The following is a 27,307-nucleotide window of genomic DNA, read 5'->3' as shown; positions in this document are numbered from 1 at the left end:
GTGTGGAGACAATACGTATTTGTCGGTTTCGCAAAGCTAGCGTTGCATATTGAGATGTTGTAAAGTTGGATCGATTGATATGTAATAGTCAATTCTGGCCGAGCAGGCAAATCTGTTTGAGTTGCCTCAATTCGAATTTTGTTTGCCTTCTGAAGCAGCTAGTAAGATGATGCGTGTATCTTTATATCTGTTACCACAATTGAGAGTTAATTGACGCAAAGAACCCATTAAGCGACGTGATGAAAACAGCCGATTCCATATAGCGGTGGTAAAAAGTACCGATTACACGTACTGATGAAAAGAAGTTTGTTATAATATATAGTGTAAGACTATGAGAGGAAGTAATTATTTAAATAAATACGTCGATGTGAGGAATCGATACAGTGACTGAAAGAACCGAAAGTCGAATGACAAAATCCAGAGTGATTGAAAAATAAAATAAAAAGAAGTTACCCAACGACGTAAAGACGGGAAAGAGAGTGGGTTAATTGGAGTCCTTAAGGCAGTACCACAAAAATGTTTGGTTTCTTCTTTCACTTCCCGAAAATCTTCCTCTGAACCATAAAGACAAGTATACACTGAATGAGTTTGAATGAGTATGAATATGTATGAATGAGTAAGAATATTGTCCTACAGCAATACGTATAAATGAGTAAGTAGAAGTGCGGAGGTGGTCGCAACCACGTAAACGTCTGGGGCATTATCCCCCCCCCCCCCCCCCTAGTAAGCCCCACGCCGGTAGGCAAAAGATTACAAAACTTCCTAGTGTCTAACATGATATATGCAATACAGCCTAAACACTATTTTGCATTTTCCCAAAATTTCTCACAGGGAAGGTGGACACCCTCCCATTAACGACTTACAATCTTATCCTCCTCCCCCTCCCCCTCCCCCTCCCTCTCTCCCTCACCCGTAGTTCAAAAAAGAGTGTGGATGCGCCAATCAATTACCTCAGTTTAACTGAGTATAGGCCTATATTGAGCGCAATTCATATGACCTTTCGTGGAGTGACTTAGTGTTTCGATGTGAGAAATGTCCGCGTATAATTATAACACTTCACTTCTGTGCATCAGGAAAAGAAACCGGTTTGCCAATATTTCACCTAATTTTAAACAAAGCAACAGAAAATTATACCGGGGCTCCACAATTTTATTGAAAAAGTAATACATCGTTGAGCCTTTAAGTGGTCACGTGGAATATTAAGACCAATCAGATATCAAACTAAATACCTTTGGCATATAATATTAACTTCTTACCTATTCTTCCAGCATTTCGTTATATGATGTCACTTTGATTGCAAATCCCACTCGACGACTTGGGCATTATGTAGAACGGAAGTAAAATTGTACGCCCAGGGGCTTTACGGACATCTCACGTAGATGGTCAAGTTATCCGCGCGTAGACAAAGACCTCGTCACGCGTTTAACTGATGATATCAACAATAGGAACGTGCTTGTATATACTCTCAATAAACTAACACACTTTCGTTGTGGTTAAATTATACTTATTATATAAAATAAAAAAATCTCGGACAGTAGTCAGTACATGACATATATTCGGACAAGCCATTCATTAATATAATTTATTTATTTTTTCTGACCTTATACTTTTGAGATGGTGAAACCAACGAATGGATATTGTTGCCCAATAGTCAGTTAGGCTTTTAAGAAAAGTTGAAATTGTAAATAAATATATGAATATATACACACTATAAGCAAATATATATAGGCCTATATGTACATATTCATACACGATCTGTGAAATCTGGAGCATTTCCCATCACATGAGGCTCAGAATCGATAAAAGTTACGAACTGTCTAGGAAGATGCGTGCATTGCGGCATGGAGAGATGCTGGCGATAATATAGTAACTCCATGACGCAAAAGCAAGTTACAATTACAGAAGGTTTTATTTTCGCCGCTTGAGATTCAACAGACCCCTGATCATGTGCTCTTTTATATTTATACAGAGAAGTTCTTGTGTTTGTCTTATATCTGCAATACCCTGAAACGTTTCTAAAATACATGATAGTTGCGATGGTGATTCTTTGAAAGAAACATTTCAAGACTTACGGTACTTTATATAACTGATGAAAACAAACATCATTATTATTTTTTTTTGGGGGGGGGGGGTTGGACAAGGACGAAGTGTGTGGGTGAGAACCGGGGGAGTCTGAATATGTTTGCGACGACCTTTTTTTTTTTTTAATTCGAAAATTGGTTGTAAAAGTTTTATACCTTTTGATTTTGCGTGGTTATTCTTACAAAGATATACTATTTATAACTTAAAGGTCTGTTTATCACGTGGATTTTGAGTATATTTTTTTGATGGGTGGGGGGGGGTTGGTGAAGGACGAAGTGTGTGGGTGAGAACCGGGGAGTCTCAATATGTTTGCGACGACCTTTTTTTTTAATTCGAAAATTGGTTGTAAAAATTTTATACTCTATGACTTTGCGTGATTATTCTTACTACGATATACTATTTATAACTTAAAGGTCAGTTTATCATGTGGGTTTTGATATAACGTACATCTTTAATACCTGTGTTATATCAAGTTATGTGTGGGAAGTTTTTCATTGCCATCTCTCTAATTGTATCCTTCTGCAACATGCCGCGGTCTTATTTTGAAATAATCCAAATGTTATTACTTTAAATAGAAGAACAAGTCTTAAAACAATACGCGATATGACCGAGGTGTAGTGTGAGCGTAGAATTAAAATAGTACAAGAAATACGGGGAGGGATACAGGGAGGGCCACTCTGTGAGGGGTGGATCATGAACCCTGTTGATACAAGAGATATAGGCCTACGGGGCAATATTACGTTTTATGTCATGACCGGCTCCCTTTTATTTGTCAAAACGAAAAATAACCGTAAACAGTGATGTCACGAAGTTGCATTCCTTTGCTTGGTCACGCATGTGTGTTCTTATATACAGAGGCGGTGGAAATGCTGCATCGAAGGGTTGGAGAGAGAGAGGGGGGTAGGGGGGCACAAATTTCGAAGGGCATTGGACTGTTTGACTTTGATTTGAAGAAGCAGATTACAAATTTCAGTACCCCAAACATCACCATTTGAACGTTTTTCAACGAAACGGCACTTTTCAGTAACTTTTTTTCTTCAAATACGGTCAAGTTAAGCGATTTTTGTCTTTTTTATAGCAGTTTTCTTTATTTCTGAAGAAGTCACTTTTCCTTTTTTACACAACAAAAGGGCAATTTTTCATTACAAAAATAGCATCTACCTTTTTCTAGTACAAACCAAAAACCATTTCGTTCCACAAGACTGGAACCGGTGGCATTTAAAAACCAGTTTATTGACTGTACAACGACGAACACGTGTAAACACTTCGGAAATAAAAAGTTCAGTTTTCTCGGGTCACTTTAAACAAGATCTTTAAAACAAGCTCCCTGGGCAGAGTTTCTGTGATCGCGTTCATTATCCTTGTCGCAAGTAGCATTCTGTGTTAAAGCATGCTATAAATATAAATATACAGTTTATTGTCATCTTTCTCTCGTGAGTGGGCTGAGTGGAAGAGATTGTATCTTCAATTAGGCACGTTATCGAATTTCAAAGTTGATACCAAACTGTAGCAACTTTTAACGGAAGATTCAGTTTAAATGTGGATGTTATGCAAAATAATATTTCGCAAAGTAGATACCGCACCAAACGTTCTTCACTTTTGTATGCATATGGTATATAGTGTTGAGATTCACAGAACGGAATGTTGTTAATTGTCTCTACGATTGATCTGGAGTATAATTTCTGACTTCGAAAGGAAATCATAATTTAAACGTATTGGCTGGTTGAAGCAACCTTATGATACAAAACGGATGAATTATATTGAATTATGGATTTGAAATCGATATTTCTGTATTACTCTACGTCAAGTTTAAGCTCTTACGATTTTGTGCTGATTTTGTTACAACCAGCTGAAAGTACTGTGCACGATCATTGAAGGAAAGATAATGCATCAAAGATAATGTTTCAAAGAGGGAAAACACAATAGGTTACTTTATGTACACCGCATATAGGAAATATTAAAATTAGGCATTTAACCATAATATTGTAAATGCAAAGTAAAATTTAAAAAAAATCTGTATCACCTTAATTTTGGAGTTGGGAGTTTGTTAACTTGTATGCACCAAAAAACAAACAAAAAACGGTCACACTGAGAGCGATAATGTTTGCAATGTAAATTGTTCTGAAAGAAACCAATTGCGCGAAATTATACATCTTCCACGCGTATATACGTATATAAAGCTCAAATGTATACTGTACAGAGAGATGTATAGGGCCCCTGTCAGATAACTTTGCTCTAGATATGTGTAGAAAAAAAGATCAATTACATCGGGTGGAGTGTATGAAATGCTAGAAAAAAAAGAGGGGAAAATAGAACCGAATACATAATGGTCAGCTTCACCTGTTTCCAGTTTTGACAATCGGTGCCCACCGTTAAAGCAGCACACAGATATTTATTGTCCAAGTTCCAAAGACTGGTTTGTGTCCTTTGTCTATTTTTGTTTCTTTTTGTGCAAACATTCTGTGAAGGATGTACCTTGTAGAATAAACAACAGTCGTTTCGAAAATAAATCTCTTACTTTGGGGTCGCAATGGTGGAGGCTGTATTCTTGACAGTTCGACAACATCTAAAAGCATCTAAAATTACTGTATAACCTCTTGTCTGGATTTTTATGCTATAATTTCCCATGATTATTAAAGTGATTATCATATTCTCCATAAGTCATTCAACATGTTCTTTCTGTTTGGTGAATAGCCAGTGTATATGCTTCTACGTTTGTGGGACTATGTATAATATATTCCGTTTTCACCCTTTATATTTTCTACGAAATTTCGAAAGATATTTAACTAACCGATGACTGCTGCTTTAACCTGTCTCTCGTCTCTCTCTCGATGAAAAACACCCGAGGTGATACTTGGAATGATTAAGCTAAGCCACTTTCCATGGCACGCCAACCTGCCAGGTTATAATAAACGGTCAATATAAAATAACCTGAGGCTGGAAACATTTGTTCTTTTCATCGCACACAGTCATTTTATTTAGATTTCACGCGACTAAGTTGTATTGACTTCCCCTTCTTCATTCTCCATATTCTGTCGTTTATATTGATTTTATTTCCACAAGTTAAAAGTTTTTCCTTCCGAATTTTGAACGCCCACATTTGCTGTTTACGTTTCAGACATAATAGTCGGCTATCTTAGAACATAAAACGTCCGCTTTTGCATTGTGTACTTAAATAACCGACAGTTCAAGTTAGTTTATTTTTCGATGATAACCAGAGTTTTTACAGACCAGAGTCCAATTTATTATTATTATTTTTTTGTGTGTGCTGTTAAAAGATAAAACGCAAATCACGCGCAACTTAAGGCCCTCCTCCTGAAAAGCAAGACATCTCTGTTCTGTGTTTATTATTTTCGTTTCAATAATCAAACGGACGCGGAAAGGGTGTGACTAGGCTCTATATACTACATATTGAGAGCAATCTTTCATTGGGTTTCCATACAATTTAAAGGCGTGATCTGGAGGACAGTCGAATTTGCGATGGACCTCCTAAAATAATCATAATAAAAATAGTCATAAGGGACAAGGAATACACGAAAAACGAAATTGTATAATTTCCAAACGTTTAGGGGTTCCTGCATTTGAAAAGCATCCCCTACAGTTTGGAATGCGACCCACACAGTGAGGTAATTGAGAGGGCACGCGTCAGCGTGTGGTGGACTATCAAGTGAAACTCAATCGAAAACTTAAAAAAATACTATCAAAGGACATAATTTATATCGTGAAAGTATAGAGCTATACGTGCAGGCTCATGTACATATACAAATAATGCATATTTGTTTGTTTGTTCCCTTAAAGATATATGAAAATTTGCTCATCGTAAAAGTACAATTACCAATTGAGCTTTCAGTCAAATATGTTTTTGACATATTTCATGTGGATCTTCAGATTTCCGAACAATACCTTTTGTAATTAGGGACAATTAGGGTTCAGCTAGTTATAAAAATACAATGTATTGAAACTGCAGTTCATATTGTTGTTATTTAATATTTATATCATATAATTAATATATATATATATATATATATATATATATATATATATATATATATATATATATATAAATATATATATTATATATAATATATATATATATACACATATATATATATATATATGTATATATATATAATATATATATTTATATATTATAATTTATATATATAGATAATATATATATTATAATTTATATAATATAATTAACCAATATATATATAAATAAAGAAATGTTTATATATATATATATATATATATATATATATATCTATGTGTGTGTGTGTGTCTGTTTGTCTGTTTGTGTCAATGTGAGGTTTATCAACATGGGTCGCATTACTAAGCTTCGTCACAATTTTTCATAGTTTCTTTCATTTTCTATTTCAAACTTGCAGGATCGAAAGTGAAGGAGACACCATCGCATTCCTCACATAGTAACTCAGCTAACGACATCTGTTGGGAGTCTGCTTTGGAGGGCTACGTGACCGGTTATAAAGACTGTAGCCAAGAGGCCGTGCGTTACTTGTTAGAGGAGGAGGGTCTCACCCCGACGGATCAAATCGTCGTAGGACTACGTAACCACCTTCGAGATAACGAAGTGGTTATCGATAATAATAATCGCAGGTCGGCCGAATCTCTGGTAGGACAAACCTTGGTGTGTTTCAATTCAAGAGGCGGGGAGACGTCGGCGACGCAGAGCCCGACGTCTCTGCAGCAACTTCCTCCTATCCATGAACTCATATCTACCTCTGTAAGCGCCTTTCCGACCTCTTCATCTTCGTCTTCAAACTCTTTACCGCAAGGGTCGATGACGGCCCTGACATTAACCAACACGCCAGGTACGATGACAGAATTGACGTTGGCCACCACGTCTGGGAAGACCATGGAGCCACTGACCGTCGATACGAATCAAGAGTACGAACTCCCGTCGCCACTTCAACGCGGAGCCGAGGCGGCGAAGAAGAGCAAGGAGTCGCTTTTGACGATTGCGCACACTCAGCCAACGATCAGTAGACCGGTGTATACGCAGAGTATCGCGCATCAATTGGCGCCTGTGGCATTCACCACGCAGTCAGCGCCACTAGCGTTGTCTTGTGCCACTCAGAGATTAGGTCTGGAAAAAGCCATGGCAACTAGCCTGAATACCGTGGGAGGGCAAGCATACGGGTTTAATTTAAACTACGCAGCACCTTATGTGTACGCATGGGTAAAGCCAGCACAGCAGTGAATTTGAAGGAAGAGTTCCTGTATGCATGGTGTGTATTATCAAATCAAATCTAGATCAAGGATGTACGTAAGGAAAATGAGTGCTAGAATTTTTGGTTTGTTTGAGAGAGCATGCTAATTGCAGATTTATATTGATCGCGAAAGTGATGATCTCAGAAGGATCCACCTTTGAGTTTTAGTTAATTCACTCTTTCTGCAGAAGGGCAGAAGGGGGTTGGTCCAAAGATGGATAAAAGGTGTGATAATTCCCTGGCCATGACGACATTCAATAGTTCCAAGAACTAAACGAATCATATTTTTCGTGGCTATGTACCTGGTACCTTGAAAAGGATATTCATGTCTTGGGCGGTTTCTCGGGAAAACACACTCTAAATTGAAATTTGAATTTTAGCCATATATATCCATATCTTTGTGAGTAATATATATATTGAAATGACTGTTACTCTACAGGGCATCTGCAGGGTTGCGCACTGGGGGAAGTCTGAGGTCATTCATGTTTAATAAACTTTCACAAAAGAGAAAGGTCATTATAATGCGTCTCAGCAAGGGATATGCTGGTATATGTAAGAATATATGGGGTAAACTGGTTGTGCTAAAAGCATATAACAGATACATTTCGTCATATGCTGAAAACCATTAACAGTTATACTCTGTATGTTTAGCGCTTTTTATGAGAAATGAAGAGACTATTAATTTACTTATCTATAAGCATTTAATTGCTCTTTTCTATCTCTGCCTATGTACCAATGGTAGATTTGGAAGTAAGAGAAAGTGGTTAATGACCCGGAAGTGAGTAAACAGGGGCGCGGTGCTAGAACGCTATTTTTGTTTTTAGGGCAGGTAGATGGGAAAGTGCAAGTTTGTGCGGAGACAGGAAAGTGTCTTTGTTCGTGCGTACTTGAGGGGGGTAATACCCATAATGCAGTTGTGTTTGTGTTGGTGTGGGACCCAGGGAAGGTGGGGGGGGGGGGAGGGAGGTAAAATGCCGTGTGGATGGCCGAAAGAGGGGTTCTAAAACTTTTGGTCTATATAACATATTTCAAGGCAACTCTTATGACCTATAAGGTCAGTTCGAAAATACCAATGCAATATGCCATGTGGGTAAGATACAACACGCATTGCCTTTACATCGTAAATACGAGACTTTCAGTGACTAAGCGAGTACAAGAAGGTACGAACTTTGTCTCCGGGGAACGGAAAAAAATCAATACTTTTGATAGGTTAGTGTTGAGATGGGAGACACAGAGCCTATGGAGACTATGGTATCTAACAGGTGTCACCCTATGAAGAGACTTCTTGAACAAATTGGGGAAGACGGTTGTGGTGGGGCGGGGGGGGGGGGGTAGGAGACATCCACTACCGATATTTAACCTCTTCTATAATTCTAACATGGATAACGTTGATCAAAGAAGGGGGTCCATGGACAAGACAGGCATGTAGTTAAATGTACTAGCGAGGACTTTGTCACAATTGTTTTTACGTGAATATAACATATGTAATGTGTAGACTCAAATCATGATAAAAGTCAGTAAACCTTCATCTCATTTTCTAGTCACTAGCAAAATACGAATGCTCCTGAAATGCCTTAGTCACGTCACGTATTTTGTCCTTTGAAGAAGTCAAGCTAATATCTGTAATTATTTTCGAATCTTCATCCTTGATGCAGCTTATATAATCACGCCCCAATAAACTGACCATATTGGATTATCAACTGTACTTTTGCTGCGCGTTGACTATAGTAGGAAGTGTGATATTCGTGTTTCTAAACCGCTGCACTCTTGAATAATTAAAGAGCAGTCACTTTACTATTCTTCGCCTTTTTGCTATAAATCCTTCAAAATTCGTTTGATAAAAATGTCACGATCGAAATAAGCTCGCATTCTTTGCTAGTGTTTTTATCATTTGGAATATCGTCAAGTTAGTTATACTTTGTTTACATAACATTCAATCAAGGCTACCTACGGGACAAGCCTCTGGATTTTGTCTTGACTTTCCTGTTTCTTGCAAAGAGACTATGCAGAAAGTAAAGAATTTGGGGATTCTTCGAAAGAATCGCTCTAAATTCTGAATCATAAATTTAAGAGAGAGAGAGAGTAACTCGCGATAGCTCAGAGCGTTCTTATAGGTCTGTCACAACAACATGCCCTCACAATGTCAGACAAATAAATCAATGGCATTCTTAATGAAAATCCTTTTATTTTTTTCTCCTCTGCCGACATAACGGCATTTTATCATGGAGTGTATTGCGATTGCTATTTATTTAACATATACTGGAATATCTTCTCAGGGGTTATTCAAAAAAATGATCTCGAATTTCGGTGACTGCAGTTGAATGCCGCCTTGGCTATAGTGCACTTTTTACCAGGTCACAGGCAGACAGGCTAATGCAGAAACAAGCGGGAAACTTTTTGATTGGTCAGTATTTTGCAAGACGGCGAGGAAACTGCAAAGGTGGCCGGTAATACAAACTCAGAACTGATTGTTGAGTATAAACCAGGGTTATTGAGTTAGAATTGATTAAATATTGCCAGAAGCAAAATTCTGATCTCTTGTGTGCTCTGATCATGGATGTACTCAGCTGGGTGTTTGTACCCACCGTAATGGTTAAGTTTCACTTTAGTTTTTTTTTCTATGATAACAGACTGTACAGTACTATACTGTTTTAATGGACATACACAAGTGATGATGTGGTATATATAAAAATGCTCTTCGTTTGTTATTTAATATACGATATGCGTCACACTTCAGTCAATATGGTTTTGACGTGAATGGGGGTTATGATGGGGGTGATTAATGGGGAATGGTGGGGTAATGGGAGATGGTGGGGTAATGGGAGATGACGGTAGGAAGGGAGGGGGGGGGGTAAGGAGGGGAGAAGTAGGTAAACATTGCAACTCATTCGCAATTTTTCATAGGATCGACTGGTAGCCTACGCAGAGACCTCATCCTTGTTCATCATATATGTACGATTTTTTAAGGCTTTTACGGGAGACTGCCTTACAGTATTCAACATAGTAATTATACTTGTCAATGTATTACGTTCCGTTCACAGCAACATTCCTATATTTGCAAGAGTCAAGCAAAGCACATTTTTTTTTTAAGTTTCACATGTATCTTGTAAATACATTTACTTCAAACGCATAATTGATCTTTCCTCTTGTATTTGGTTGTGAAATATCTGCTACTCAGCACACAGACGACCCCCCCCCTCAACACAGCAGCTATTTAGCTCCTTCATCGACCCCCACCCTGCAACGTTCAGCCCTCAGTCAGCCTACATCTGTAGGCGTATTCACCATATAACATTAACCAAAGAAAAGGTGTAAAAATCGATGTGCCACTCGTACTTAAAGAAGCACTACACTTCGTCATTAATCATTATGCTTTGGTTATTCTCTTGACGCCTCAACCCCTTCAACCCAACTTGGAAAAGAAAACAAGATTAGAAATGACGGTACCGGTGGGCTCAGTCAACGAAACCCTTGCCACGGGGCATACCCCCCTTCTCACAAAGGTTGACATTTTCCCTGATAGAATAGATTTTCGTGCTGCGGGGGACGTTAATTAATATTGTGACAAATGTCGTGTTGCAAAGCATCGCACCAATTTGCATCTAAGAACGGTCATTACGAAAGGACCCCCAGCCCACCTCTCCAAAGAAAAACAATGAAGTTGAATAACATCAGTAAACGCAGCACCCCAATTGCCGCCGCCCTTTCCTCTCCCCATATTCCCCTCTCCAGTACCAATATTTAGTGTAATATCTCCAGCCGTCATTTAGCCTTTGAAGAAGATCCTGCTAGGATCGAAACGTCAGGCCAACTTACTTTTACACATTCTCCTACAGAGGCTCTCTAGTGGATAAGCAGTTTGCTAACAGTTTTATTTTATTTTAATATCTTGATAGTTCACAGTGCTTTCCTTATCAACAATTATCTATTCTATTCTATTTTATTGTGAGTCATCCTGAATGTAGAATAATTTCGAATGAACAAGCCAACATCAGAAATCACTGTCTCTATGATATTGAATCGAATGAATGAAAGTTAACCATGCGCGGAAACTTGCAGCTCGTGAAATTCTTACTGTTTACCCACAGGCAGAAAAAAACCAGAATGCAAAAATGCATTGAAGTTTCGATTACTTCATTGCAATAGACTTCTGCCTATTCACCAGAAACAGCTATTATAATATAAATGTTCTGATTTCTACCATGAAATAAGCTATCATGTTTAATAATAATAATAATAATACGACTTATAATGCGCACACACCACTCAAAGAATGTTCATGGCGCAATTGACAATGAGAAATGATACAAATAATACAGAATAATACAAAACAATGACAGAAGAAAAACTTAATGGTACAAGATTATATAAAAGCTTTTGTCATTAAATGGGATTTTATGCTCTTCTTAAAGTTAGAGAGAGTAGATGCTTGTCTGATTTTTAAGGGGAGTTGGTTCCATAAGCGAGGGGCAGAAACAATAAATGACCTACCCCCCCCCCCCCCCCCAAGAATGTTTGGACTTAATTTCAGATAATAAAAATTGAGAGCTGGATCTTAGATTACGAGAGGGGACATAAATATGTAATAGGTCAGAAATATACATTGGACCATGTCCTTTAAGTGATTTATAAACAATAAGGACAATTTTATACATAATACGATATTTTACAGGTAGCCAGTGCAGGTTTTTTAAGACAGGGTGGATATGACAATGCTTACGAGAATGAGTTAAAATACGCGCAGCTGAGTTCTGGATTAATTGGAGTCTATGAATCTGTTCTTGTGGAGTTGTGCGCCTAACTAGCAGCTACTCTTTTAATCTGCTGTGTCATTTTTTCAAATTTTGTACTTAACAACTGCTTCTGTGCTGATGTTTAAATGGTTTCCAGAGTTTGCCTGCTGGTGACCCTGATGATCTTTGACCTCTACCAAAAGCAATTGAGTTTTTCTATTCAATATAAATCATCCGCATGCCACTTATTAACAATCTCCATGCTTCCTAACTTGAGATCTAGTGTTTACAAGGTTTTCAGTGTTTGACATCTGGTGACCTCAGATTACCTTTAACCTCCACGTTAAACAATTAACTTCTTCTCTATATGATTCATACACATGCCGAGTATAACAAGATTTCCACAATTTGACCCCTGGTAATACCAAATGACCTTTGATCTCCACCAAAAATAATAAGGGTCTTGAACTCAACGTGTCACAACTATACGTACTAAATATGAGATTAGTCCAAGATTTCCTTCATGAGATATCGTGTTTACATGTTTTCACAATTTGACCTCTGGTGACCCAAAATGACATTTGACCTCCCAGAAAACAATGATATGGTTCTTCTACTCAATGTGGTATTCCTACGCACCAATTATGAAATTTGTCAAATTTTCCGTTTTTGAGATGTCGTATTTACAAGCAATGCATCACACACACACACTCTCATCCACCTGTATGACTACAAAGGTTACGATTTTAACGAAACCAAAACGCAGGATCAATAACATCAATAACATCACAAAGCCAACTGGCTCTTTCCACATATATTTTTTAAGTCTCCTTACATTGTAAGGTTCAAATATTAGGGTCCCATGGGAGGTTTTAGCACCAATTGAAAGTGGAGTTCTATCAAATTTTAGGCCTGAGAAAGATTTATAAATATGCTAACATTAGGGTTATTTCTCTCTCATTATTGTGTAGCACTACCTATTACATTTAACATGAAGGGACTTCTGTGATTAAATTGCTAAGAGGTTGGTCAGGGGAAGGAGTGGGTTGGTTAGTGCGTTTTAATATCCACAACAGTTAAAGATGTCATTACCCAACAGTGTTGGTACAATATAACCAATTTTCTTTACCGAAGATGGCAATTAAAGGCATTCTGACAAAATCTGAGAAATTAGATCTTTATCCTTAAAACTGGTAAGGCAATATATATATATATATATATATAGCCTTGTGATTTTTTCAATCTTTGATCCAAACTCGAGACTTTAACGATTCTTGCCAAAATCATGCATATGGATCAGGGGTCCTTCTGATTCTACAGAAGGGATAAAATCGTTACTATTTATTCCGGCATGCTTTTGCCTCCGTAGGCCAATGCTGATTTCTATGAGGTGCCATTAAAATTGTAACACTAAGATTCTTGTTTTTATTCAAAAATACGGGTAAGAGGTAAGCAAAACTCTACGTTTGTTTATGTCGATATGCCCCTATCTAAAGATAACCGCGTTTTGCCAATATTTATTGGCTCGAAATTAATCGTCCCGAGAAATATATATTTCTGTCAAAGAAGTCTAGAGAAAATCGAAACATTTCAAACACGATCATTTTTTAGCCAAAATTCCTCAGTTTATAGAGTTTCACGAAATATGTCGATGGTAATCATTCCAAATCGATATAGCAAAGATAATTTACGATCGTTTTAGAAGCTAAAAGTGAAAATAATAGGTTTTTCAAATTTCCGGGGAAAATGGAAACTTTGTCAAAGGCTGTCACTGGGCGTTTTATCAAACCTTGTAAAAGAGGGCGCTCGACGCATCTTGCCAGTGATACGCGATTTCAAAGCAGTTTCAAGCCTTTGTTAGTCATAAATGTTTTCCGGTTTTGTATTGTTCCTCGGAAGTTGCATGCTAAGCGATAGAAGTGTTCAATGTTTTAATCGTATTTTTTTCTTCAAAAATGGAATGGAGGGTGATAAAATACTGCCTGATACTGTTATTTTAACTGGTTGTTGTATATTAATAGTTTTCAACCCCAACCGCGGCGCGAAATGAACTAAGCAGATTCAAGAAACGTTGCCTTGACCATTAACTTAAGCAACTATGCAATCAAAAGAATTTAGATCATTTATAAAAGGTGTTACTTCGGTAAGGAAAATTGGTTATATTGTACCAACACCTTTGTTTAATGACATCTTCAACTGTTGTGGAAATGAACACGCACTAACCAACCCACTCTCTCCCCTTACAGACTGTAAACATGAGGGTGCAACGTCGTGTTACGCAAACGATACTTTTTTTTTTCCAGAAATATCACCCAAAATGAGCACATGGGTACGAAACCGCACAACTTGGTCCACTGTCGACCCCAGTCCATTTAAATTGGAACTAACCATGGCGATCACACAAACAAGATGATAAATCGTCAGCAGCTAAGTTTCGTTACAATACATCCACTTCCTATGCAAAAATGGAAGTTTCTTTTCCAAGAAACAACAGAGCTTATTTCAATTATTTAAGATTGCTGAATTTTTCAAATCACGTTAAAATGATTCTGTGCGTTCCGAAAAGGGAAAAACACAAGATAATGTTCGATCTTATGTTTCTTTTATTTTTCAGTTTAAAGTCTCAATACTGATGAATTTCGGGAAAACAAACTTCCAAAGCAGATTCAATGTTTCTTATTCTAAATGCACTCTGACCAGGTGGGTTTAATGGAGAAAAGCTTTCGCAATCGAAAGAAAGAAATTGTCCAAATAGCGCGAATTCTCTACCTACACCCGGAGTGTTACCTAAATACTTTGAAATAAACCCTTAGAACACTCTCACAAAACTGTTCGGCAAAGTGAGGGCGTGATATAAATATTAGAAGACTACGTACATAAAATATTTACGTTAATTTATCCAGCAATTTTTATTTTTGCACGCGTGCGAGGGCTTTCCCATTGTGGTAGAAAATTAGCTATCCCTCTATTACACCCCCTCCCCCAAGAATCCAGGAAAATTATGATTGGTGAATGTCTTTCCACTTCGACAATTGATAAGATTGTACATTTATCTGGGGTGTTGAATGGCATAAACATTAAACCCCTAATCACCCACACATTCAAACAACCACCAAATTGAAGTCCCCCACCCCCCCCCCAATCGATTTGAACGAGGGGAAATAAACAAGTACTGTTAAAACTTAAACAGACTCGAAAGACAAAGATAATATCAGAAAAATTCAACTGTTTGAAATGAATATTTTTTCTCTCTCTCTCTCTCTCACACAAGTCTTTACTTTTGAGAGGAAAGTTTCACTATGCTGATTTTTATTCTTTTCTCAAGTTTTCTATATAAAGGTATTTCACTGTAAGCTCATAAATGTACATGATGCACAGTCATAAATTTGCATGAGGAAAAAAAAAACATGCATTTTTAATATATTGCTCCACTGGTTATTTACAGGATACAAAAAAGGTATCCAACCTGTAAGGAAAGAGACGATTAATAATGAGACGATTTTGTGTATATTAGTCGTAACATCTAAAGGATGATACCGTGTACAATGTTCCCAACCCAGTTGAAAATGGTCTTGATTAAGTAACATGCCCACCACACAGATGAGAGAAAAAACCCCCGATCATTGAATACAGGGAGACATGTGTAAAAACACATCAAGTATAATCCAGAATCTCTAAGCAACAAGGGAAAATATTTAAAAAATGCAAAGATGTGTAGCTGGTGTTTGTACAGAACATTTAGCATCATTTGAATGTTTTACCGGCTAAACAGTCTGTGTTTCAAGTCTTCAATCAGGTGAATGTTTGAGAGTGTGCAATTTAGGCTGGAAAAGTATCACAACACTTGAAGCCTTCCACATGTAGCCCCCACCCCCCTGTCATCCCACTTCCAAATGCATTCAAAATACCTAATAGCTTAGTTTCTACATATTTCAAAAATTATAACAAGAAAATTAGAAAACATCATTCATTTGCAATAACTCTTACTTTTCTGTTTCAATTTCATGGTTACCAGTTAAAGGAACACAGGTACTTAACTAAGCCAGCAACACACTGCCCCTGAGCCCCCAAATTAACATTACCTGACTCCACCCAACCCCCCCCCACCCAGATTTCCATAGTTGTAAAGACCCAGGGAGGCTTACAACTGCCCTTGACCCTTGTACACTGAATGACTGACTTGCAAAAACAACGTCTGTTGCTTGTGTGGGTCACGAGTCTCACGACCCACCACACACTGCAGAGTTAAAAAAATGCTACACGTTCATTTTTCCCCGATCAAAGGCGAGGCAGCTGGAAATCAGCCATAGACTCAAGCACACGCACACTACCCAACTATCCACGATTTTCCACATAACGACAGTCAAGTTGGGTCATGAACAGTTCGGTAGAGGGCAGCAGGCCTTAAAGTTCTTTGTGTGTCTTCCGTGATATCATATATTTCTGCTTTCAACCCCCAAAACTTTACAATAATTAACACATGATACAGTCAAGTCAAAGCAAGTGCTTATTCCAACAAATTTGTGCAAAATATTTTACCTGTTCTTGTCAGTGTTATAATGATTCCATCCTTACCATTATTTAACCTCGCTTGTGAACAAACTTAGAAGAAACATTTGTTACTTTTCAGTGACATAAAAAGAAAAGAAAAGAAAAGCGAAAACCACAAAACCCTGACACATCTCTGATCTGATTAAGACTTGACCGATATAACCTTTTTGCTGGATGAGGCTCTACCTCATTTGAGTTCTTCTAAGCTCTACCTCTGTGAGGTTAGACTACGAGGTAAACTGCAAGGTTCCTTCTACCGTATCTACAATGTTCATTTCATAATTTCCCTCGCTGGTGGTCCCGGGGACCTCTTCTTCATCCTCCTCTGCAGCCTATAGAGATGAAAAAAAGAAGGTTTGACTAGTGTTTCACCCCAAATAATAAGCGATACACACCATCCATTCACGGGAGTACAGTGTATAGGCCTATTACATTGTACATAAGGGTAATGCAAACTGCAGTGCCATGAATATTACTACAGTGCTAGGCCCAAGCATGAATTCTAGCAATTTGAGTGCAACATTCGGAATCAAACCACACCTCAGCCTTGTTTTGCAAGCTCTTGCACGATTTCCTTGTGACCTGGGGTTGTAATGTACTTTTATATTATTTGTGAAAGGGATAATTCTTTGGGGGAGAGAGGAGGGGAGTAATTTATCCCTTTGTGAATCTAGGGTACTTGTCATCAGCCCAGCAGTTGTTTGACTAACATGATGGGTATCATAGTTTCTGTTAACGTTTATATAATGGAATACAGAATGGGTGCAACAACCATGATGCAAAAGTGCCATTTTTTTTCTTCAAATGAGTACTTAACAATCCTAGGCTTGGTTCATGTAATTCAAGTTATTCTGTGATACAACAAGAATTCACTCACGAGTTACACCCAGAAACACACAAAGCCTTCCAATTTGGTCCATACCTATACATGCATACCTTGTAGATGGACTAGAATGTGATAAACAAAGGCATTTTACGATGCAAATTTCTTATTCACAAAACTACGTAAAAATGTACCATTTGGACTAAAAAATAAAAAAATATTATTAAAAAATTCACCCTTCCACATAAAAGTGCTGCCAAAAACTGACAATGTAATTAAATTTCATAATAGTATACATTTCGATGCCAGACACATGTCCTCCTTTAACTTCACTAAAGTATTAATAAATCAGCAATGCAATGTGCATACCGCCCCCCCCCCCCCCCCCGTTGTACTAACGTTGTTCCTGTGACATGAGATACTCTGAGTGGGGCATTTGTGGTTGCTCGTTCACCCCTACACATCTTAACAAATCAAGCCAACGCTGCATCCTGCAGTCTTGACCTAGATCGAGACCCGATTTGACTCACCTCCTCGGAGAAATACTCGTCGATGATCTGATAGGCCTTCTTGTAAACGTCTTCGTTCTTGTGTTGCTGGAGGTCTTCGATTCTGGAGACGCCGTGGTATTCCTCGATCATTTCCTCCGCAGCCTCCAGCTGATTGAGTCTCTTTGCAGCCTGAAGAGAGAGAGAAAGAATTGGAACGTCTGTTTGTCTCCTTTTTGAATTGTTATTTGGCGAATAAACATGTTCTGCCTTTCTAAAAGTAGGTTTTGTCTGTCTTTCGGTGTTTCAAAGTTGGTATTTTGGTTTGATGGCGACATTACAAGAAATTTTTACCAATCCTACCGAGAATGATTGCTCAAAACTGAGACTGCGATTGATCTAACCTAGCCGCTGTTTCACGTCTTCATGAAAAAAAGCACACAATTTATTTTCGAATTTTGGTCATCCTGGAAGCTTGTCTACCTCTGTTCGTGAATCATGAGCAAGAGGCAAAATTGAAAAATAGCACTCTTGTACTTTCCTGCTTTTTTCTATTCCTTTTCTTGAAATGAAAAAGTTTGCTGTCGAGTTTAAATATCAACAGTAATAAACCCCAATCAAAATAATCACAATAGCTGTATTAAAAGTAAAACTAGATGAAACTATAAAGAAACGACAGCCTACAATAATAGTCAAACAACTTACTGCAAGAATGTTGGCAAGTGCCTCCATGGCGACCACCAGAATTTTGGGGTCCTCCGCCTTCAGGATGCCACAGATGGCGGGCAGGCATCCGTTCTGGACAGTGAGTATGATCTGCTCCAGGGTACCACTGGTAGTGAGATTGCTAAGGGCCCAGCAGGCCTCCTTCTGGGACTTGAAATCTCCCTGTTGTAATGATATACAGATCTTACATTAACAGTGTTAAATCAAAAGCCTGGGGTTAAACCAAAAACCCAATTACGGTGTGTATTATCATCAACATACACTCACCGTAAACACACCACTGGGTTTCAAGTTTCTACAAAGGCCAGAGAGAAACAAGTAGGACCAAAGAGACACAAACTTTTCATATACCTTAATTAATACAATGTGCAGTGTAAGTCGTTAGGATGCTTGTGGCCTGTATACCTGATGTGGCCATGATTGTGGGGCCACATTTTGGATTCCACAGGCTGGATTCTTCTGTCAAAGGCCAAACCTGGTCCAGGGGGACTGTATGGTGAGAACCCATCCTATCATGATCCCTACCATGTCTTTCCGTACACACAGTTAATATAACAATAATATGACCACACTTTTTCCTGAAAATCTGGGAACATGATAATTGATATTAACCTTTTGCAAAGAACAGTCAAATTGCAAAATAAACAGAAACAGAAAACAAAAAAGTACACAGATACAGTATGTCATCTACTGATAGATTAAAAGGATTATAACAAAGATTCTAAGAACCCATTTTGAATATAAATGGCTGCTCTGTAGAAAAATGAGTTCTTAAAAAGCATAATTCTAAAAATTGGGAAGATAGTAGGGTTTCGTAGATTGTACTTGTTGGTTCTATTGCACAGAGAGATCAACTCGGAGTGGAGTGGGTGATATTTAGAACTATGTATATTCTTAGCTAGACATTAGTTTACTTACGTTAGCAAGAACATCCACAAGTGCTGGAAGGAGTTTGGCATCTATGACTGATTGTATCTGAGGAGGTGGGCCGGCTGTGATGTTACTCAGTGCCCAGCAAGCCTCTTTCTTCACATTGGCCTTGTTATGTTCCAAGAGGCCGCCAAAGTAGGCCAATACCCCCGAGTCCACGATGAGCTATGCAAAGAGAGGTAAACAATGGCATTCATTAAAACCATATCATTCAGTTACTTGAGGTTAAAATGTTGCACAAGGCAAGCAAATATAATTAGTTTACCTGGTATTGCATAGAAAATTCTATATAACATATTTGCAAAAACTGCTGCACAAGTGTGAAGCTTATGTACGGTTTTATACACACAACAGACAATCATAACCTTTATTTGCATTTTTGTTGAGTTTTAGTCGATTTATAGGTTGACTAAACAAAAAACATTATTCACCATCGCTCATTTTGAGGTGCTTTAAACACAGATAGATTCTGATTTTTTTTTTTTAATTTGAGGTATAAACTTGTTTTCAAGTTTTAAATTGAAAAAGAAACTTAATTTAGTTAAAGTTGTACATCCAAATAGCAGAAACCATGTACCCACAGGAGCTTAACATATTTACATTCTTGAACAGCACCCTCTTGGATGAGAAATCTCACTTCTGACGCAACCATGAATCCCATTTTGACCCCTGGTGGTCAATTTAATTCCTTTTCAGACACAATTGTGACAGTATAACCGTTGCTTCAGAACTGCATGTCCTAAATTTGCATAGGTTACGTTAATTATCCACTTTCCTACACTCAAAATACAAATTCTGTTATATGAGAACTCATATAGTGGGGATGTCTTTTAACAGTACTTTGCAAAGTAATTTCTCTCCAACTGTAGTATCAAGTGAAAGTTAAGGTACTTCTCTACGCCTAAATAGGTCTACTGCAGACTGTGAATTTGAGACCACAGACTGATGCATGCAAATGAAGTATCGGTGAGATTTTACGTTCCTTCAAGCCTTGGGTTCAAGGGTCAATTTCCTCTTTCTGTATATACAGCAAGATGTTGGTTTGATGAATTAATGACCTAACCACATATATCTCACTTTTTAACTTTTCAGGGTTGCTGGCAATGGCAAATGTCAGCACATCCACCTACATAGAAATAACCTACTTAGGCTTTTCAAGAATTTCTTTTCCACTGTCCAGCATGAGAGTGTTTAGAGGCCATTAAAAAGTGACATTAAAAACATCTTGTGTGATCATTCTTGTTACCACCCAATCTTTCTCCAGAATTCAAGATAAGTCAAATCTGAGAGAGTCATCAACTATTGGGGCCTCTCTCTTAATTTTACACGAACTGATCCAATATGCTTACCTGAGTTTGTTCATCTGTACCGGTCACAATATTGCCGATTGTTCTCAAGGCTGGAGTCTATTTACAAAAGAAGAAGCAAGAGGGAAAAACAAACAATACAAATTTATTGTAAACAACTCAAGGATCGAGGGCCACTTTGCAAGGAAAAGTGATTTTAAGAACAAGTTTTGCACGTTTCCTTCCAAACTCTTTGTGTTCCATTCCTTGGCTGGAATGATAAAGTAAAATTAGACAGTCATGGTTTGGAAAAGCTTAGGTGTAAGAATACCTGATACAATAATTTCAAGAAACTTATCAATGGTCAAGGCTACACGTGGACATCTTCAGACCAGCAGTTGACCAATATATGTACGTGCTCAGTTTGTAAAACAACTGACTTTGAAGGTTTCCAATGCAGTCCAGGTTTTAAATTTCCATGCTGGCAAAAACTGTGCAAAGTTGGTCTCTTTTTTGTCAGGTATGAACATTGTAAATTATATGAACCCAATAAACAATGCTTCCTACAAACAAAAGGTTTACTCACCAGGACTATCAATGTAGAGCTTTGCACCATATGTACTAATCTTGTAATAATGCCAGGTTCCTCGCAAACCATCTGAAAGACAAAACAAGGGGAAGATATGATAAATTTCCATGGATTTGTATATAAAAAATGACTGATTTACATGTGGTGAAAATATCTCAACGTATTTTATTCCAGGAAATCTAGGTCAGGGTTACATGGACCATTCATGTTGACATGTAGGGATAATAGTAACTAAAATATGTGATGACAGAGTTTGGTAGAGTCACCGGAACTTTTGAGGGACACTCAGGTGTTTAGTGAATCTATGGTTCAAGAATGAACGTCAGTACCCCAATTAATAAAAACTTTGAAGGCTAATTGTCACACTAAGTGGACAAAGATGTGTCCATGTGAATTTAAGGTTATAAAATACTTGTACATCAGATGAAGATATCTGTTATCTGCGTGTCAAGACTGAAATTCACGTTTGTAGCTGTGAACGGTAACAGCTAACTGTTCAAGCCGTTTCTATGGGCCGAAACTCAAACAGGTAAAAATTGAGACTATTCATGGCCTCTTTACACACTCAGTGAAATTCCCAGGAAAGTACATAAATCCATGGAACACTTTTTAATCTGGAGGTAGGTACTTGATATACTACTGCGCATCCTGTGGGAATAAATTATCTTGGAACATGGCGGCCGAGACACAAGATCATCTTGTTCCCTGTGATAAATTAAGCATGGCTTTGTTTGCAAGACAGGACCAGCACCAAACTATATGCACATCCATCAAAACTCAACTAATCCTTTCCCAGTTGCTTCGACCTCAAAATAAACCGAGGAAGTTGTGCTGGGAAACCGAGAAAGTCCAATGTCATCCCCCCCCCCCAAGAGTAAGTCGTGCCATGTTTGTTTTGCGTTACTTACAGCAATTCTTTCATTGCTGCCATCTGTGAGGTAGGAGAGGGCCCACAATGCATCAGCCACCACTTCCTTGTCACAGCAATTGATCAGTTTCTTCAGTTGAGGTAGCGCCGCAGTTACCACTTCCAGAGGTGGCGGCGGGTTCTTGTTGCGACAGAGGTTCGAAAGAGTCCAGGTAACATTTCGCAGGAATGGAGTCTGCAGAAAACAGAAAAACAATAAAAATGTGGGGTGTATGTTAAAGGAAAGGAAGAGAAAACCCAATTTGGCAAGTATGTCACATTATGTAACATTAATGTAAGTATGTTGTTACATTATGTAACATTGTGTAAGCAAGTTACACTATGTAAGTATGTTACATTATGTAACATTATGTAAGTATGTTATATTATGTATGTTACATTTTAAATGGAGCCAGTTTTTTATTAAGTGGCCGGCCATATGAAAATTTATAGCCTTACACTGTATAGTAACATTTTCAAGGCATAAATATATACAAACATATTATACCTTCCCTATTATATTAAAAAGCTATTCATATTGTGTGAACTACTATAGGATCAGTTCACAAATGTAGTTAAGGTTCATTAGTAAAACATTGGGATGTACTTGCAACAATTAAGCTTGACAAACAAAGAAAGAAAAAACACTGAGAATTTGACATTCACCTGGGATGATTTACCCAGTATCGCATCGCAAGATGCCCCACAACGGGGTCAAATTGCTATATAAGAGTAAAGCTGTATAGCAGGTTTCTACACTGGAGCTAAAGTATTCAAGTATACATTTCAGTACAAGTTTTGTTGTCGATAGTCAAGACTTACTGGAGTTGCTGGTTGTATCAGTGCAAGGAGAGGGTTGAGAACCCCATGTCTAATGACTTGATCTCTCAGTTTTGGGCCATCACCTTTAAAGAGAATAGAACAAAAAAACTCATAGAGACAGAGATTTGAGATGACAGGCATAATAATGTCATTGACCGTAATTTACCACCAACCTGAAATTCCCATCGAGCTTGTCCTCAATTCATTCGAGGTGTTGGTTTCCAAGAATAGGATTCATCGTGATATGCAAATTTATGTAAAAGTATATAATGTACAAACAGACACTTCATATCCCAATACATACCATTCACAAGTTAACAAATCCTGTTTGATTCAGACTTTCATTATCGCTGGAACTTTGACTGCCTGTAAGACAATAAAAGACGATGCATGGCGGAGTTGTTTGACCTACCGGCAATATTTCCAAGAGCCCAGACTGCTTGTTCGCAGACCCTCGGATGAGTCGATGAGAGAAGGTTAACAAAGGCAGGAATGGCATTCTGGTCGACAACGTCCATGGTCTGTTTTCTGGTTCCAGAGGCAACGTTGGTCAAGGCCCAGGCAGCTTCAAACTGGATATCAGGACTGACAGAAACAAAAATTGCAAAAGTTAGATATTTATTACCCTAATTACATCTCCTTGGGGCACCAAGAGCATCGGATTGAAGAGAACAAAGCTAGGAATCCAAAACACTCCTCTAGCAAGACTAAAACACAAACCATAAGTTTAGAAATTTTGACAAAATTTCAATTTAATTGAAAGCAGGGACAGATCTTTTTGTTTACTGATCAACCAATGTGTTGTGTACATTACATACTTATCTATGGTATGTGCATATAGTATATGTATCATGTATATACTGTGGGACTTGTTAGGTAGATTTGGAAAACTCCATAATGTTAATTTAGTTTGGCATAATCTTCCATTACAAGACAATTTCAACAGTTACAATTGTGAACAATTTTGTGAGAAGATCACCTAGCCAGCCGAGTAAATTCTAAACAAGTCGCTAGTTTGGCATCCTCCTCCAATTATAAGATCCCACATGGGATGCCTTTTCCATCTTTTCAAAAACAGTTTGAACCATAGGACACAGGACACCTCTTTATGGACAAGAAAATACTTACTCATCATTGTGACTTAAAAACTCCACAAACTTTGGCAGAAAGCCATTGTCAATAACTGTTTGGATGGGTGGATCTCTCTCTCGAGACAAGAGCTTTCTGGCGCAGTGGACAGCCTTTCGCTGCTGTTCTGGATTGTTACTATTCACTGCCTGCCATATCTCTGGAATGGTCATTGTCACTGTTGGCTAAAAAAGAATAAGAAAAAGGCTGAGGATCCACGTAGTACATGGAAGGAGGAGTGAGGGGTTGATGAAGGATATGATTTAATCACCTCTTTGGGTTAAATTTCTCTCTTAACTTTTTTTTATTATTTACAATTTATGTGAATGGCCAAGCAGAGTGTCATGGTAAAGGTTTCCTATAAAGTAAGAACTCTTCCCCTTTTTTTCCCTTAAGTTCTTAATTTACCTGCTTCTTTTCTTGCAATGGACTGACGGTTTCCTCATCTTCGGCTACATTCCTTCTCTTCATTATGTTTTCTTCTTTCTTGGCCTTCCTCAATTCCACCGAGTTGTCCTGACGCCGCCGACGCATCTCCTGAGGGAGACAAAAAGAGGAAAAACAAAAAAACCCTCTCTGCATGTGTTTATATTTTATGTATTGATAATTGCAGTAAGTAGTGAAATCATGTACATTTTATTCCTTGAGAACCAAAGTGGCTCAATTATAATATGGAAATATTAAGGTGCCATCAATGAATGTTAGGACGTTTCTGTAAATACAGGACTTAGCAATTTTCAGTTCCGCTATATTAATAACGATTAGCAACAAAATTACCATGATTTTTTTGTTAAACGTAATCAATTTAACAACTGGCAGCCAAATGATAAATTGACCACTCATTAAATATTTCACCAATTTACCAATATAACATCTTGCGACAAAAGGATCAATTACGCTCACATCAAAATATCATAAAAGTGCAGAAAAAATATCTCTAAAACATTTTGAATGGCACCACAACGTTCCCATGCACTTCACATGGTACATTTATAGGATCAATGTTGTCAAAAACTGATACATTTCTGATTCGACTGTAGTACAAATATAATACTTTCACTTTACCAATTAGCACTAGTAGGTCACACTACAAGTAACATTTCACATGTACTGGATCAGCTCAAATTACCGCACCTGGATATAAACTGCAGATATAGTGTATATAATATAACAAGACTCACCGACATATCTTTGCCTTTATTTTTGAAGGCCCTGAATCTGTTTTCTTCAACTCCTGGCATGATGACTGATTTGAGAGTACTGGTAGGGAGAAATTCTTATCAAATCCAAAGAATGAGATCTTGTAATTTGTGAACTCTGCAGAAAGAAAGCAAGAATAAAACAATTTGCAAAAGATTGTATGATGTGCCCAAACAGTCATCACCTGTAGGACTTCAAACATCTGTCCCAAGAGTGAATAATTCTCCATCATTATGTAGACCAGAAATGATATAATAAGGCACAGACTATTGACTGCATACAGACAAAGGTCACTACATCAACTACAAAGTGGACATGTACACAAATTGTTATTACAGTAGTTTGTACTGGTCAGCCAATATCTTTCAAGACAAAGCTGTTTTTTTAATAAGTATTTCATTCATACCAACACACCCCAACAATCTTTAACAGGAAGAAACTGTTGAATTTCCAATTTTACCAGATCCGGCTAGATTTACAGCTGAATCCAGAATATCAGATATCTGGCCCGTATTTGAGATCGGACCCAAATCTAGTGCATTAAGTGACATGATACGACAACTGTTTTGAGAAAGTAATGCTACTAAGTCAATACGAACAAAACAATTCATCGAAGACCAGGCTTACGCTTACACACTGTTGACCACTGGCACTAGAACTAGTCTAGATAAATATTACATAGTGTTCGAATGAAATGTTCATTAAAAATTTATTGAGTGAATCTGGTGGAAGGTGTGTTCAACATGTTAACAATTTTGTTAAATGGTAGGAGGTAGGTTTGTTTCATTAAATTACTACTGTGTATCACTAACTGATGGTTTAATGAGTAAAAACTGAGTTCATAATGTTCATGCAGTCTGCTATAACATATATAAGACACTGTACACAATTTGCAGTGCTTCCTTTCACAGGAGCCCAAGACAAAGACTGAGGCACTGTGCAGTCTTTATGAGAGGATACACTTGTAAAATTTATTTATTTTTTCTTGGGAGAATCCCATATCACCTATACTGCAGCCTGCTTCAACAATCCCAGGCCTATACTGTAGTCCTTGAACTCCCAAGGATCTGACAAACTATAATTCAATTTTTAAGTTAAGTAATATAAGGTTTACAATTAGGCTACATGTTAGTTTTTATATGTAGCCTAGGGCCTAGATACCTAACTTAACCTAAGCCTACAATAGATCTTGCATCATGGAGGCCTGAATGACAAATATATATACTGTTAACATAGCCCTATTGTTATCAACTGAATGGTCAAACTCTAACTGTTAGACAACAAAAAGAAACTTCACCTAGGCCTAGGCAGTATCATAGCAAGTATAGGCTAGCATATTCCTGCAAACTTTATCCGTACTGATCATCCACTGGCTAGGCTGAATGACCTCACATAAATTTTCTTCTCTGTAACTTACAAAACGAAGATGGTTTATCGTTCTGACGTTAGTATTTAGTTGGGCACAAAGCTGAAATAACGGGTAGCCGTTATTTGTTACTGTAGTGTTAGGGTCTAGGCCTAGGCTAGGCCTAAGTTAATCTTAGACGAGAGCTTCTTTGTAAATTTTAACAACTTGCAAGCAGTATCTTGCTAATTATAATCAGCTAAATTCTACAGCAATCAAGCCAGAACCTGCATATTTTTTGCAGAAAATTTACATAGAATATATACGGAATTACAGGAATGAGAATGCGTGATTTATTTCGGAAAGACTGAAACTGTATAACGGTACTTACCACTGTTAAATGCAGATTTCAAATGACAATTTAAATAACGTGTGTGAATTTATATCTAGCTCAACAGGGATTCTG

The 27,307-nt window shown here is 37.7% G+C and overlaps 2 protein-coding genes across 4 annotated transcripts in view; one reads left to right on the top strand and one right to left on the bottom strand.

The window, feature by feature from the left end:
- LOC139963042 (uncharacterized) overlaps window positions 1-10,114 on the top strand; it is a 41,575-nt gene extending 31,461 nt beyond the window's left edge. For all 3 annotated transcript variants that reach the window (XM_071963500.1, XM_071963501.1, XM_071963502.1), the window contains one exon: window positions 6,471-10,114. In XM_071963500.1, coding sequence (XP_071819601.1) covers window positions 6,471-7,303 — 833 coding nt within the window. In that variant the 3' untranslated portion in view covers window positions 7,304-10,114. The remainder of the gene's footprint in view (window positions 1-6,470) is intronic.
- A 5,740-nt stretch (window positions 10,115-15,854) lies between these two features.
- Window positions 15,855-27,260, bottom strand: LOC139963037 (importin subunit alpha-4-like). The gene is made up of 13 exons (XM_071963493.1): window positions 27,233-27,260; window positions 25,478-25,613; window positions 24,705-24,833; window positions 24,297-24,481; window positions 23,581-23,753; window positions 23,169-23,251; window positions 22,348-22,542; window positions 21,437-21,508; window positions 20,914-20,970; window positions 19,553-19,729; window positions 18,614-18,796; window positions 17,951-18,100; window positions 15,855-16,929 (listed from the first exon to the last, which is right to left on the bottom strand). Exons 2-13 carry the CDS (start codon window positions 25,535-25,537, stop codon window positions 16,825-16,827), a joined length of 1,569 nt encoding a protein of 522 aa, XP_071819594.1. The 5' UTR covers window positions 25,538-25,613; window positions 27,233-27,260; the 3' UTR covers window positions 15,855-16,824.
- Between the last annotated feature and the right edge of the window lie 47 nt (window positions 27,261-27,307).

This window comes from Apostichopus japonicus, chromosome 21 (genome assembly GCF_037975245.1).
Source record: "Apostichopus japonicus isolate 1M-3 chromosome 21, ASM3797524v1, whole genome shotgun sequence".
NCBI lineage: Eukaryota > Metazoa > Echinodermata > Holothuroidea > Aspidochirotida > Stichopodidae > Apostichopus > Apostichopus japonicus.
The sequence above is the reverse complement of the archived record's forward strand: the minus strand, read 5'-3'. Positions and strand labels throughout refer to the sequence as shown.

Excerpts from the sequence above, each read along its gene's own strand:
- LOC139963037 (XM_071963493.1), bottom strand. The coding sequence starts at position 25,537 with ATGCCAGGAGTTGAAGAAAACAGATTCAGGGCCTTCAAAAATAAAGGC. Across the intron at positions 23,754-24,296 it reads TTTTTAAGTCACAATGATGA|TCCTGATATCCAGTTTGAAG; the intron begins GTAAGTATTTTC and ends TGTTTCTGTCAG. Across the intron at positions 20,971-21,436 it reads GCTCTACATTGATAGTCCTG|ACTCCAGCCTTGAGAACAAT; the intron begins GTGAGTAAACCT and ends TTTTGTAAATAG.